The sequence below is a fragment of the Magnolia sinica genome, chromosome 6 (assembly GCF_029962835.1).
Source record: "Magnolia sinica isolate HGM2019 chromosome 6, MsV1, whole genome shotgun sequence".
In the NCBI taxonomy this organism is placed as follows: domain Eukaryota; kingdom Viridiplantae; phylum Streptophyta; class Magnoliopsida; order Magnoliales; family Magnoliaceae; genus Magnolia; species Magnolia sinica.
In genome coordinates this window covers 50,253,035-50,268,388 of record NC_080578.1, presented here as the reverse complement: position 1 = coordinate 50,268,388, position 15,354 = coordinate 50,253,035, and the positions used below count along the sequence as shown (strand labels likewise).

General features: G+C 39.0%; 1 protein-coding gene across 1 annotated transcript; it reads left to right on the top strand.

Annotated features, from left to right (window-relative positions):
• The first annotated feature begins 1,277 nt into the window (after positions 1 to 1,277).
• Positions 1,278 to 2,168, top strand: LOC131250033 (uncharacterized). The gene is made up of 4 exons (XM_058250713.1): positions 1,278 to 1,481; positions 1,564 to 1,656; positions 1,739 to 1,846; positions 1,932 to 2,168. The coding sequence occupies exons 1-3, from the start codon at positions 1,326 to 1,328 to the stop codon at positions 1,802 to 1,804; spliced, it is 315 nt and encodes a 104-aa protein (XP_058106696.1). The 5' UTR covers positions 1,278 to 1,325; the 3' UTR covers positions 1,805 to 1,846; positions 1,932 to 2,168.
• Positions 2,169 to 15,354: the final 13,186 nt, after the last annotated feature.

Here is a 15,354-nt window from a genome sequence, read left to right as displayed (position 1 = left end):
TATTCCATGTATATGTGAAAATTACAAGTCATGATTAATTCTTTTTATTAAATTGTTTATAATCCACATTTGCAGTTGAGTCAATTTCTGATCATGTCCTCCTTAAACCGAAGCGTAGCAGAATCACGCAATATACTTCATCAACTGTTGCAGATAGATGTTTCGGTCCTATCTTCTTCTGGTAGGGCCATAGAGATACCTGGTCTAGTCGATGAGTGTAGAGTAGAATATATCGATGATGACTTAGATGAAAGATTATGCTATCTCAAAGAAATTCCAGGGCTGATGGAGATATATAACCGCGGGAAACGAGATATGGAAGATGCGACTCTGTTACTTGCACATCTGAATGGAATCCCAAGAGACCAGATATCTCCTATTGTGACTGGCATGTTGGCTGTAAATATGTCGAGTGCTTCACACGAAATGACATATGCTTCTGAAGTATACGATAGCTTACGCAGGGAGTACTTCGAAATATACGTATTTAATATAAAATGACAATGTATAATGAAATTTCCAATGATTATAAATTAAAGTTTACAGTTTTATTATATTCTGCTTGCATTATAGTGTAATGGTCTAATCATATTTTAATCATCTCTCTAAGCATAAACACATGCATTGTATCGTCAACACTGCTTATACAATGTTTTAATATATTCCACTTGTATTGACATTGTTTAAATTTATAAGTTCGTAGCTCGCACATATTCAGTGATGACACCAGGTGGGAGAGTACGTCGTTCGCGCACTGGATCTATCCCTTCTATTCGTGAAGTGACGGAGCCAGCATCGCCGTCACATGTTGCATCGCAGGCGTCTGATCCCTCAGTCGCACATACACCAGGCACTGCATGTAAGTCTAGGCGTATATTTCTTTTAATGATTTCTGTTTATGTTTAAACTTACATATTTCTTTTGCAACAACGTCATCGACCAGCCGACGAGGACGTGGACCCATGCGTGGGTTGCTTTTAGAGCGACTTATGCGTGAGGGTAGGGTGACGGTAGAGTTCCCACAGGACTGCATTAGACCTGTTGGGAACAATGCCATGTTGTTTACGTTGGAGGTCGGTGTCTTATGCCGATCACTGATCCCCCCACCACTCCCCGTTGGGGGGATGTGACAGATGATGTGCTGTAGCTCATCCGTCAGCGCCTTCAGGTAAATTTTAGTAAATTAAAATTTATTTTATAAAAGTTTATTTACAGTTAAGTTATTTTCTTAATAAGTTTATTATCTTAATCTATTATTTACAAAACTGCAGGATAAATTTGACTTGGATTTGAGTGTTCCGTACATCTCCCATGCTGTCGATGACATGATGAAGGAGCGGTTCAAGGATTACCGCAGTAAGTTACACCGGCAATATAAGCGGTGCATGAGTCACGAGGAGGTCGTACAGTCCGCACCGCTGCACGTGACCGATGAGGACTGGCGGATACTCTGCGATAGGTTTTCGTCTGATTCTTTTCAGGTAATATTTACATATTTATGATATCTTAACGTAATAATTAAATTCGTAATTAATAACAATGTATTATGAATAATGTGTTCAGAAGAGGAGCAAAATAAATTCTGACAATAGAGGAAAGTTAGAAGTGAACCACGTAGTTGGTTCAAAGTCATTTGTACGACTTCGTCACGAAATGGTAAGAAAGTACTGGTAATTATTACGTTTATATATTCTTTTCATGCATTTATATTAATTCTATTGTCTTTTCGATTGCGCAGCGAGATTCCGTCACTGGCCAGGAGCCCGAACCAGTAGACTTCTACAAAGGGACTCACTATCGGTAGGCGACAGGATCTTGGGTACATCCTAGAGCCAGCGAGATTTTGGTAAAGATCCTTACATTGTAAATTTTATTTGCATTAAATTATAATAATGTCATTTATTATGAAAATTCATATGTTTTCATTACAGGAGGAGATGGACACCTTACGCAGTCAGCCCACTCCCGATGGTACTCAGCGGAGTGAGCCAGAGATCCTGAGTTAGGTGCTTGGCACCCGTTCTGGATATGTGCGTGGGTTTGGCCATGGTGCCAAGCTCATGGCACCCGCTAGAGCTGCCTCCAGCCGATCCATCATCATTGGCGACAGCGCTGTACGTCGAGCTGATACTGCAGAGAGAGAGGTTCAGTAGCTACGGGTCGCCGTCGATGACATCAAAGATCAGCTGGACAGACAGAGGGAGGAGCAGACGAGGCAGAGAGAGTAGGAGAGGAGGATGGAGGAGGAGCTGGCGAGGTAGAGGGAGGAGCAGGAGAGGAGGATGGACGATCAGCTGGCGAGGCAGAGGAAGGAGCAAGAGAGGAGGATGGAGGAGATGCGGGTGGAGCATGAGCGACGGATGATGGAGATGTTTCAGGTTATCGCTGCACGCTTATCCACTGATGCCCCAGTGCCTTCGCCTTCATCTGTGTGATTTTTTTATATATTTGTTTATTATATTAAGTTTTGAATGAATGTGATGTGGATAAGATTGTTTGTGTTTGGATGAATATAGTTTATGTTTGGGTTTGGGTTAATTTAATTAGATGGATGTGAATGTGAATATGATGAAATATATATATAATAGGTGTATATCAGGATGAATATGATGAAATATATTGTTAATAGGTGTATATCAGGAATTTTATGCGGAATTTTTTTTTTTAAAAAAAAAGACTTTTAGCAACGAAAATATTCGTAGCTAAAAGTATTGTATTTTATTTTTAGCAGCGAAAATCTTCGCTGCTAAAAAGGCTTCAAAAGTTTTTTAGTGACGAAAATTTTCGTTGCTAAAGGTGTAACGAATTTTTTGGCAGCGAAAACTTTCGCTGCCAAAGCTCATGTAAAGGTTTTTACCGAGGAAAATTATCGTTGCTAGAAAGGAACGAATTTTTAGCAGCGAATATTTTCGCTGCTAAAAGTCTTGTATAGTTTTTTTTTGTGACGAAAATATTCGTCGCTAAAAATTGAACTACTTTTAGCAGCGAAACTTTTCGCTGCTAAAAGTCTTGTAAAGTTTTTTTTTTTTTTTTGCGAGGAAAATTATCGTTGCTAAAAAGGAACTAATTTTTAGCAGCAAAACTTTTCACTGCAAAAAGTCTTGTATAGTTTTTTTTGCGACGAAAATATTCGTTGCTAAAACCTGAACTACTTTTAGCAGCGAAAATTTTCGCTGTTAAAAGTCTTGTACAGTTTTTTTTGCGACGAAAATTATCGTCGCTAGAAAGGAACAAATTTTTTGGCAGCGAAACTTTTCGCTGCTAAAAGTCTTGTATAGTTTTTTTTGCGACGAAAATTTTGGTCGCTAAAAACTGAACTACTTTTTGTAGGAAAAATTTTTGCTGTTAAAAAGCCTTGTACAGTTTTTTTTTGCGACGAAAATAGTCGCCGCGAAAAGTAATGAATTTTTAGCAGTGAAAATTTTTGTTGCTAAAAGTCATGTATATGTTGTTTGCGACGAAAATATTCATCACTAAAAACTGAATAATACTTTTAGCAGTGAAAAGTTTCACTGCTAAAAGTCTTGTACAGTTTTTTTGGCGATGAAACATTTCATCGCTAAAAGTAAAGAATTTTTAGCAGCGAAAATTTTCGCTGCTAAAAGTCTTGTACAGTTTTTTTAGCGACGAAAATTTTCATCACTAAAAGCAAGCTAAAAGCCTTGCTTTAGCGACGATTTCAATTTTTCACTGTTAAAATCCATGCACGTCGGTCTTTTAGCGACGAAGTTAACGACGAAAATTTTTGTCACTAAATGTATTTAGCTACGAAAATCTGACTTTTAGCGATGAAAATTTTCGTCGCTAAAAGGGGTATTTCTTGTAGTGGACCCCCGATTTTCAGGGCATTGCACTTAAGAATGATAAGAATTAAATGAAAAACTCTGAAATTCGAGTACTATTTATAGCTGAAAAATCGGTTCGCACGATGGGCCTTGGGTTAGCTACGACTCACTTTATCCAAACAGATTTTTAAAAATTCTGGCGTGATAAGATTTTTCAGTTGCACAACTGGCCTTGTGGGTCCCACGACTAGTCGTGGACACCACACGACTGGTCGTGTGAGTCTAGATTACTCGTTGGAAAATGAGTCAAGCACTATTCACATGACTGGTCAAGTAGTTTCCATGACTGGTTGTATACAAATAGAAAATTTTCAAAAATTTATAACAAATCCTAAACTGGTCGAAAAAATTCTAGGACTGATCAAGCCAGTGCTAGGGCTAGTCGAAAGAATAGAATTTTACACTTATAAAATGACCAAAATGACCGACCGAAAGTGTAAAATGATCTAATCATGATCTAAGGTCAATCTAAGTCAATCATACCTTACTTGTGATGTAGAACATATGAATCATCAAACTATCAATCACTTCAACAACTTTAAATTTTACGCTTGAACTCAACATACCGAACACAGTCCTCAAGTAGGTCTTGAGTTCTTGGACTTTTCTGGTTTCATATCTTGAACTGCAATGTTCTTGAACACTAAGTCTTCACTTTCTTCCAATTTGAAGATCTCGGCAAGTTCGTCATAGATATCGGCAAGATAAATTCAGCACGAACAGAACAAATGTCGAAGATTCAATGTGAACAAATACACAAGCTTGATACACATCAAGATACAAACTTGAATTGGTTAAGCACACCAAAATTTGACAATACTCAAGGTTTATCATGATAACACTTTCAATCTCCCCCTTTGTCAAATTTGTGACAAAACCAAAATTACAATATGCACAATAGATATTCAATCAACACATTCCACAAGCATATTCTGATATGATCCATAATCAATAATATAATCAACAATAATCAACTCTCCCCCTTAATCCACTACTCTTTGTAAAAAAAATTAGTCACATTCATCATAGCTATCATATCCTCATTTCATTGAACAATGGTCTCCCCCTTTTTATCTCAACATGACAAAGGAAGCGAATAATGATAGAGGAAGATAATAAGAGAGTAAGTAGAATCAATAACTACTCATCCAAATTAAATAAAACAAAGTATCTGAACTGATATCATAGATAAGAGTTTAAACAATATAATCCAAGCAGTCATAGAGAAAAGAGTTAGAATAAAGTTATTACAGATACCATCAAATCAAAAGATAACTAATCAGATCCTGAAAAGGGAACAAGAATAGATGAATCAATTTGATGTAAACCCTTATTAATGCACCTCATGTATTTGCACATATAAGCAAATTTAGAATCCTAGGTTACTTGAATCTAAGTCACCTGTTCCTCAAGAGTATGCAACCTCTCATCAAAACTAGAAGCCTGATAATCAGGGTCAGCCTCAGAATCTGATTCAAGTTTATCAAATAAATCATCCATATTAATGTCTTCTCGAGGTAAAGCATTAGCATCTTTAGCTTCTTCATCTCCTCCAGCATTCCTATCAACTCGACCAGTTGCTAAGTCCAAGTTCATCTTGATAATATTAGAGTTGTTAAATGGACGGAGATTAATAAAACCTTCCCCAACAGGCATAGCTATTAAAGCATGATCAGGTAAGGCAGTCATAAGACAAGCGAAAGGAATATCGCTGTGACCAGGGTGACGATAAAAATGAATAATATAATGACAGATAAGAAACAGAAGACAAATATGGATGTCAGTTACAACTAAATGCATAATGAGGGCAATAAAAGAGGTCAACTCAGTCTTGTTACCTGAGCGAGGATAGACATTTGAAATAAAAATATAATGCAAGACACTATATTTGGGCAGCATATATTTAGAGCTGAGCGCCGTACCGCCATTCCATTCTACATTCATGTTACAAAGAACTCTTATAATTAATTGTTTAGTATTTTCAGAAGGTTTAGCTTGCAAAGTGGATATGGGTACACCATCATCAACAACAGGTATATTCATGATTGCTGAAATCAAATGACAGTCTGCCTTAATTAGACCTTCTCTAGTTGACACAGTAAATGTCAAATTATCTTAAGAGAACTCAGTAATACAAGCATACATGCCCTGCGCAATGGATCGGTATGCAGGACCGCCCCAAGATAGTATGTTTTTCCAGCCTACAGCTTGAAGGAGAGGGACAATGTTGAAGCTCTCAATATGATCAACAATGACAACACGCTCAACAATAACATTTCTAAGATGAAAATCCTACATACTCTTGGGATCCTCTTCGGGAGGCTGAAGATGACGCACGGTGGTGGGTGCGGAACAGGAAGAAGAGGGACCGTGAGTGGTTCACTTCTTATTTCTTCCTTTCATTGTAACAAAATAGCAAAGAAACAAATGTTTGCAAAAAGGAATTAAAGGATTCCAAATAAATCAGATTTTAAGGAAGAGACACTATCAAACCACCATAAATCTTGAAACAAGAAGCATAATCAAAATTAAAGATGATCAAAGAACTTACATTCACAAGGAAATAAAAAATGATGCACAAACCGGAGAGTAATTGGAGATGGGTTCGACCAGTCATGGATGGGTTTGATGGAGAAGAAGGAAGTGAAGAAAAAATCACTTTTCCCCAAATAAAAACCCCATTCACGCGTTTCACGACTGGTCATGTACATACTCGATCGTTCGTTCCACGACTGGTCGAGTGTGTACTCGACTGGTCGTGCAACACAGAAAATGTGTAATTTTACATATATTTAAATAAAATAAAAATACAAAATAATATATACAAGCATGATGATACAAATGAGCACAAATCATCAGTTCATATTACACATACCAAGATCAAATTTCAATTTTGAAAATCAATTTTTGTCAAACGGTTTTGTGAATATATCAACTAGTTGATTTTTGGTCTAAATATATTCTAATGAAATTATGTTTTCTTCCACCAATTCACGAATATAATGGTACCTAATGTCAATGTGCTTAGTTCGTGAATACTGAATATGATTTTTAGAAATATTAATTGCGCTTGTATTATCACAATATAACATCATAGATTCTTGTATAATTCCGTAATCACTTAGCATTCTCTTCATCCATACTAGTTGAGTGCATGCATTACCTGCGGCAATATATTCAGCCTTAGCAGTAGAGAGCGATACAGAACTTTGTTTCTTACTTAACCAGAAAACTGGACAGTTCCCGACATAGAAACAACCACCACTGGTTGATTTACGATCATCAATGTTACCAGCCCAATCAGCATCCATGTAACTAGCTAATTGCACACTAGTATCATGTGGATACCAGAGACCAAGATTAGCTGAACTAGCGACATACCACAAAATTTGCTTAACAACAATGAAGTGGGACTCTTTAGGGTCCGATTGATATTTGGCACAAATACCAACGCTAAAAGCAATATCCGATCGACTCGCAGTTAAATAAAGTAAACTTCATATCATACTGCGATACAACTTAGGATCCACACTCTTACATGTTGAATCCTTAGAGAGTTTCAGAGTGGTACTATTGGAGTATCAAAATTATTTACACTCTCAAATCTGAACCTTTTAACTAAGTTCAAAGCATATTTGGTTTGAGAGATGAAGAATCCATCAGGAAGCTGTTTGACTTGCAACCTATGAAATAATTTAATTCTCCAACCATGCTCATTTTGAATTTGAATTTCATAAGATCTGCAAACTCAACAATCATCTTAGCACAGGTAGATCCATAGATAATGTTATCAACATATATTTGCACAATTAAAATATGATCTTTATGTTTCTTAACAAATAATGTTTTATCTACACTCCCCATTACAAATTCATGACATAACAAGAATTTAGTTAATTTCTTGTACCGTGCCCTGGGAGCTTGTTTCAATCCATAGAGTGCCTTTTTTAAGCGATAAACATGATTAACGTGTTTAGGGTCTTCAAAATCCTTTGGTTGTTCAACGTATACTTCTTCATGCAAATCACTATTTAAAAATGCACTCTTAACATCCATTTGATATATTTTAAATTTTTTAAAGCACGCAATGGATATAAATAGTCTGATTGATTCAAGACGAGCTACTGGGGCAAAGGTTTCATCATAATCAATACCTTCAATTTGAGTGTATCCTTATACAACCAGCCTACCCTTGTTTCTAATTATGTTACCAAGTTCATCAGACTTATTCTTAAAAATTCATTTTGTTTCGATAATATTTTTATCTGTTGGTCTTCGAACTAAATACCAAACATCATTTCTTATAAACTGATTGAGCTCTTCTTGCATAGCTATAATCCAGTTTTCATCAGTAAGGGCTTCTTTTACGTTAGCCGGTTCCATCTGAGATGTAAAACACATGTAGTTACACATATCTTCTAATTGTTTACGAGTGCGTATACCAGTGAGGAGATTTTCAAGGATTTGATCAGTAGGATGATCTTTATTTTATCGTAGTTCAGTGTTATTTTAATTAGATGAAGAGTCTGGTTTATCAATTTAAAGAACTTCATCATCTTCTGAACTTGAGACAGGTGTATTCAAAAGATCATCAATAACCACATTAATAAATTCTTGTATTACACCGGTCCTTTTGTTAAGTACTCGATATGCTCGACTATTCAGAGCATACCCTAAAAATACCCTTCATCACTTTTAGTGTCAAATTTACCCAGATGTTTTCAGTCACGCAAGATATAACATTTACTGTCGAAAACTCGAAAGTATTTGATAGAAGGCTTCTTATTAAACCACATCTCATATGTCACGCCCTAAACCCGGAAATCGGATTCACAGGAATCCCGATCGCCGAATCCGGTGCCGACAGCCTCCATAGTACCCCATTCTCAGTTCCTATCGTCCATACGCCAGATTTCGATCCTAGGGTCCTACAAGGAGGTTTTTTTTTTTTTTTTACGTTTAACTCGTAATAAGCATAACCACAAGATTACCCAATTCACAAAGGCAACATCATCATCACATATCCACTAATATAACAATTTGAGTACAATGCTGAAAGGGAAATACATAAATCTAAAATCAAGCACCAGAAGGCCGCCGCACGCTCCAAGTTCAACACTGCTGCAACCTAACATCACCTGCACGCATCTATCGTGCATAAGCTTATAGAAAGCTTAGAGGGTCGTGTAAGTTTGTGCACAAGGTAAGTGTCAAGTATTCAATATCAGAGTAATTAGATTAAGCGGAAGTACTAACGAGTCCATGGATCATACAATATCAGGGTACACAATACAAATTAACTATCCAAATGAGGAGTCAAAGCAAGCCAAATATTAGATGCCAAGGATACAATGCCATAAATCACACAATATCAAAAGTACTGATAATCCATAAATTGTATAATGTCGAAATAAGCAGAAATACTTACAAGAGCATGAATTATCATAGTAAACGGAATATTGACAAGATCATAAATCATATGATAACAGAGTAAGCGAAAATACGGACAAGTCCATGAGTCAATCAATGTCAGAATATACAATGTAGAACAACTATGCAAATGATGAATCATAGATAGCCAAATATCAGATGCAATACAACATACATTCCTGATGAGTAACACAAATAGCGTCAGCCGTACCTAGGCCATATAAATGGAGAGACATAGTAACTCAAAATGCCGTGTGCCGTAGATGTTATGCAATATGCGGTGCGAATGGAATGACCATACTGGAGTGTGAAGTCGGTATGATAGTACGTAGTATCGCAGGCTATAGGGTCCATCACAAGGGACTTCTATCTAAACCAGTCCCATACCTAAATTTGGATAGTCAGACTCAATGTAGTAAACTCCTGATCTCAGGTTAGTCACGCACCCCAACCGAAATCCTGGCCATTACGAAGGCACATGTAATAAATAGTTGCGCACCACCAACCCGAGTGGATAGTGAATGAATGAATGCATGAATGAGTATGCAAATCCTGCTCACTAAATCCACATATCAGTACAGTTCATCTCTGAGATCATCACCGGGGTCTATTACACTCTACGCCAGCTTGTCGCCCCTATTCGAGCACACAACTGGGTAAGTGGAAGTGACCTCACTATCCGTCTGCCAATATCGTGCCCGGCTCGTCGATAACGGACCCATTCCTCAAACTAGTCAAACTCAACCTAGACATTGCCCCCTCACTCAGGCGGGTAAGGTCACACCCCCTCCCAACCAACCACAACACAGTGGGAGACGCGGCTTACTGGTATACGTCCCTCATGCGCTCATATATATATCCACTCGGTCTCGACGTTGGGGCGTCTCCTAGCCATGGAGGTTTAGGGATTTTCACCCATGGACATCTATGGTGCCCCTATGCTAGAACCAAACATTTTCAGTGTCCCATCTGGCTATCCACGATATGCCTGTGGAGGCGATGGCCCTGATGTCGCTAGGGCGTACCGTAATCATAACACAATGCAAGATGCATAAGTCATACAATCCAGTCATGCATCAATCCTGCGCATACAGTGCGCTTATGTGAGATAACCTCGGCCTATCAGGGAGTCTTATATCATCCTGTCCAATGACATATGCAATGGTCAATCACATCTGATAACAAACATGCAGATGATGGGTATGGGCATGTTCCATGATGCTATGCAGTCACATACTCATAATCGGTATCAATAACGATTGACCTCGACAATATGGACATTTAACCAACATTGCTCCCAAGGAATGACACACGTAGAGCCTAACATATAATGTGCCCACGACCTCACACAAAGGCCTAATATACAACACAGTGGGCCTTACCCAAGGACCACATATACACAACAGGTGGGCCCTGCTCATTGGCCTTAAATACATGACATGTGGGCCCTACACATGGGTCTCGAATACATCAAATGGGCCATGCATCATGGGCATATCACAATGGGCCTTGCCCATAGGCCACGAATACATCATAATGGGCCCTAATTACGGGTCGCATATACATCATATAGGTCTCGACAATCGGCCTTGGCCTTGACAATCAAAATTGACACTCAGAATTGGCCTCGATACTCAGCCTCAATAGTTGGAATCGATCGATAATCGGCCTCAACAATCGGCCGATCAAGGCCTAAGGGAAGGTCACAATGTGGACATTAAACCATCATTGCCCAACAATGTGGCCATTTAACCATCATTGTTCCCAAGGAGTGGCCCACATAGAGCCAAACGTATCATAAGCCCATGGCCTCACACAAGGGCCTAATACACAACAAGTGGGTCGCATCCACGGGCCTCATACAAGGGCTACATATACGTCACTTGGGCCTCACCAAATGGGCCGAAAATACATCATGTTGGGCCTCATCATATGGGCCTTATATAAATCAAATTAGGCCGTTCGGATCAAACATATATATCACGTGGATCTCGGCACATGGGTCATGATTACATCACATCGGGCCTCGTCATATGGGCCTCACATACATCACAATGGGTTGTAATACTTGGATCTCATATACATCAAATGGGCCCGCACTATCATATACATCAAAGGGGCCGCACTATATATCAATGTGGGCCTCAGGGATGGGCCATAAATATATCAATGTGGGCCATAAAAACATCATATTAGGCCTCGACAAAGGCCACAAATACATAATAGGTGGGCCCTGCACATTGGCCCTTAAATACACCACATGGGCCATACAAGCATCAAGTGGGCCGCATTACATGGGCCTCGTACACAACACGTCAGGCCTAATATACATCACAGGTGGGCCCTACACATTGGCCCTAATATACATCATAAGTGGGCCCTGCACATTGGCCTCATGGATGGGTCGCAAATACATCAAGGCGGGCCTCATGGACGTCCACAAATAAATCAAGATGTGCCTAATCACATGGGCCTCATGTGTCAAGGTGGGGCTCAACGGACGGGCCACAAATAAATCAATGTGGGCCTCATCACGTCCCAAAAAAAAGATCATAATGAAGGATCATTTGGACCATACCACAAATAGCAATTGAGATAATAATTTCCACTGTTAAACAATCACAAGGCCCACTATACAGTTTATTTTCCAACCAACCTAATCATAAGGTCATAAAGGCCTGGATTGAGAGGGAAAATAAATATCATATTGGTCCAAACTTTGAAGTCCAAGGGTTTAATGGTGGACGTTCAAACCCATTATTTCCTGTAACGTGGTCCACCTGATCCTAGATCTGTCTCATTTTTAGTCTCAAGTCTTAAGATGAGCTTTCAAAATGGTTGGACAATTTGGATGCAACACATACATCATGCTGGGCCCCACTATCCAAACAGCGGATGGTAGCCAAAAACTTGATGTTTTATTTAAACCAACATGATTTAAATGATTTTTAAACTCGCAAGTATACGAATCAGATGTAGATACAGTACGTATTACGAGATCGTTCCCACGAGGACTGGTCGTCACAATTCAAATCTATGATTCTCCTTAACTAATCCAACAATTAATGGAATGAATTACTAAGCCCAATTTTATGAAAAACAATTAATTAAGAACAGGGAAGAAAATTCAATCAGAGAGAGAGCACTAGGACTTTCGAATCCACCCCTAATTATCCTAACCCTTGTTTTGTCTGTTGATTCACCTTGATCTAGATTGATACCACTTAAATAGAGAAAGCACAATCTGTGTCCTTAATCAGGCATACAGACTGTCTAATTCCTTTAAGCAATGCCATGAATGACATATCCCATATCCTTGGTCGGGCATAAGGGATGTACAATTCATTAAAGCATCATGTTTCTTCCTCTATAGGAAACCTGTTCTTGATCAGACACAAGCACCTATAATAAGCATCCAAACAACATCCATATATATACTTTGGTCAAGTTCATCGATGGAGAAGTATAGAATTTAAACCCATAAGCCCACTTAAAGAAAGAAACAAATTAATTGAAATTCAAAGTAAATCAACCAATACAAGAGCTAATCAAATTAGGGGCTTCATCTCAGTCCTAGCTGAGAGATTTTTGACCCATAAAATCCATAAAAAAATATTAAATAAAATTCATTAAAAAACGTCAAACCAAACAATCTCTCTCTCTTCTTTCTTCTCTTTCTTCTCTTTCTTCTCTCCCTTGCTTCAGATCTGGAATCCCCTGGTTCTGAATGCCTTTCCCACGTCCAAAACTCCCCTTTTATAGCTGCTGGATGGCTGGGGTTGGTGGCAGAGTTGTAGAAGGACTCGGAGTATAAATTTTCGCAGCCGTGATCGGTGGGCCCCACAGAGGTATTTTCTGAAAAATCCACCCTGTCCATTGGATTCAGAACAAAATTTCAGTCAAGAATGGGTGGATTCGAAGGTCCATTAGCGCGGCCCACAGAAGAAATCTCAAAAAACTCGGTTTTAAATGTCCCGGGGCAGTCTACTTTTGGCCTCTGTACCGCACACGTGTGTACGCATGGGCGAGGAATATCAACATGGTTTTGAAGCTCTCGAAGCCCTCTACACGATGGATGGATCAGATCTTCCGGAAGGTTGACGAGTGGGGCCCACTAATTTCCATAAAAACTGGCAGCGTCCGTGCGTTTCGCGGACGCCAAACCGACGCTGCGATGATGGTTGGGTCCATTATTGGACTTTTCACAGGAATCCACGCCGTCCATTGGTTTCAGCTCGAAAAATCAGTAGGAATTGACTGATTTTGGGGTGGATTCGGTGCAGCCCACGCGGCTTTCTGTCTTGCCGTCCAACCTGCGTTTGAACGGCTAGGCTCTGATCTATGCGTTCATTTGAATTTTTGCCACCTAGGCAATGGTAATGGCTGCCCCAGGAAGTGGATGGACGGTTTGGATTGTCCATTTGGACACTAGGTGGGCCCCACAACCGATGACCGCGGTTCGGTTCCGCGGACGCTGCAGCGGCGAGAGAGAGAGACGGGTCAGCGCTCTCGCTGACTGTCCCAGCGGTGCGGTGCGCAGCTGGTGAAAACGTGCAGTGTGCACACTCCTCATACACAGGGCCCACTGTGATGTTTACGAGAAATCTACACCATCCATCCTCTTTATCATGGTAATTTAACTGTCAATACCAAGGTTGAGGCAGTTCCAAATATCAGGTGGGCCCCAAATTGGAGATTAATAGGCTGATCTGTCCGTTGGACCACTTCCCGAGATCTTCAATGGCTGAAATTTAATATGTACAGTTAATTTACGGCCCTCATCTCATGTATGAAGTTTCGAACTGATCGGATAGCGGGAACCATGTGATCTTGCATTCTGGACCCTTTTCGGGCCCCTTTGGCTTGCTTTCCTCAGATCCCAGGCGTGTAAAATCTTCATTATTGGTTCTCTGGAGTCCATCCCGTGCTCTGGAGACTTTGGATCATGAAATCCATGCCTTTAACATCAATTTTCAATTAACGCTCCTGACTTCATCCTGTAACAAAAATACAATTAAAATACTCCATTAAGCATTATCATATATGTAAAATCTGGTAATGATTAGGGTCTAATATGCAATATTCGACCCTGATCACAACCCCCAACCAGCATTTTGCTAGTCCCGAGCAAAACATGCGAAAAATAATTTCAGAAATAAAAGACAATTCCTGTAAACTCAAGTGACTTGTGAACAGATAGCTGAGATGTGAAAATTCTAAGATTCATGATTGGTGTGTGGAATTTTTCTCTTGGAATCAAGCTCTCGACAGATTTCATAATTAATTTCAAACTATTAATCCATTAATTGGAACAATTTTGAACATCGAGCTCCATGAATGTAAAGTGTAATCTCGACTTACAAACATTAAGAGATCCAATTGTCAATCTCATGATATCATTGGTAATTCGTGACAACCAAGCTTGAAACCAACACTTATCTCACAGATTAACTTTTCATTTTACCAGCCTTTGATTTTCTTTATGAGCAGTAACGCAAATGAGGGGAATCAAATTCTTACCTATAGGGAGCAAACCTATGGCGAAAACTTGTCGCCTAACTTTTTTTTTTTTTCATATGTCAACTATGGAGAATCAAATCTGCACCTATAGGGAGCAAACCTATGGTGAAGATTATGTGACTTAGCCTTTTAATTCTTCTTTTTACCAAGTTAATCATTCAGTTATCGAACCGAAAACTTAATGTGTAAGCGAGATGTGATATGTGAAATCATGGCTCAATCAATGTTTACAACTTCTAATCATGGATTAACAATTCAAAATTGACTGTGAAATCAAGCAGATGGCCGAATCCAAGAGTCATAAGTTACCAACATCACATATCTTATAATGTTAAAATCACAACTATCCTTCAAAATCACTTTGAATTCAATAGAAATTTCAGAAAAAATTTTAAAATTTTCACAAATTTTTCACAAATTTTGCTCAAGACCAAGAAAATACTAATTAGGTAACCTAATCTCCCACCCTCAACCTAAAATCTACATTGTCCTCAATGTAAAAGAAATAATCATGCGATGCACATGGGACAACGAATAATAAAAGAGGAATGAGGGAAAG

Bases quoted from the DNA above. Each gene is read 5' to 3' on its own strand.
- LOC131250033 (XM_058250713.1), top strand. From the start codon at position 1,326: ATGATGAAGGAGCGGTTCAAGGATTACCGCAGTAAGTTACACCGGCAA. The intron at 1,482-1,563 runs GTAATATTTACA...TAATGTGTTCAG, and splicing joins TTTCGTCTGATTCTTTTCAG to AAGAGGAGCAAAATAAATTC. The intron at 1,657-1,738 runs GTAAGAAAGTAC...TCGATTGCGCAG, and splicing joins TACGACTTCGTCACGAAATG to CGAGATTCCGTCACTGGCCA.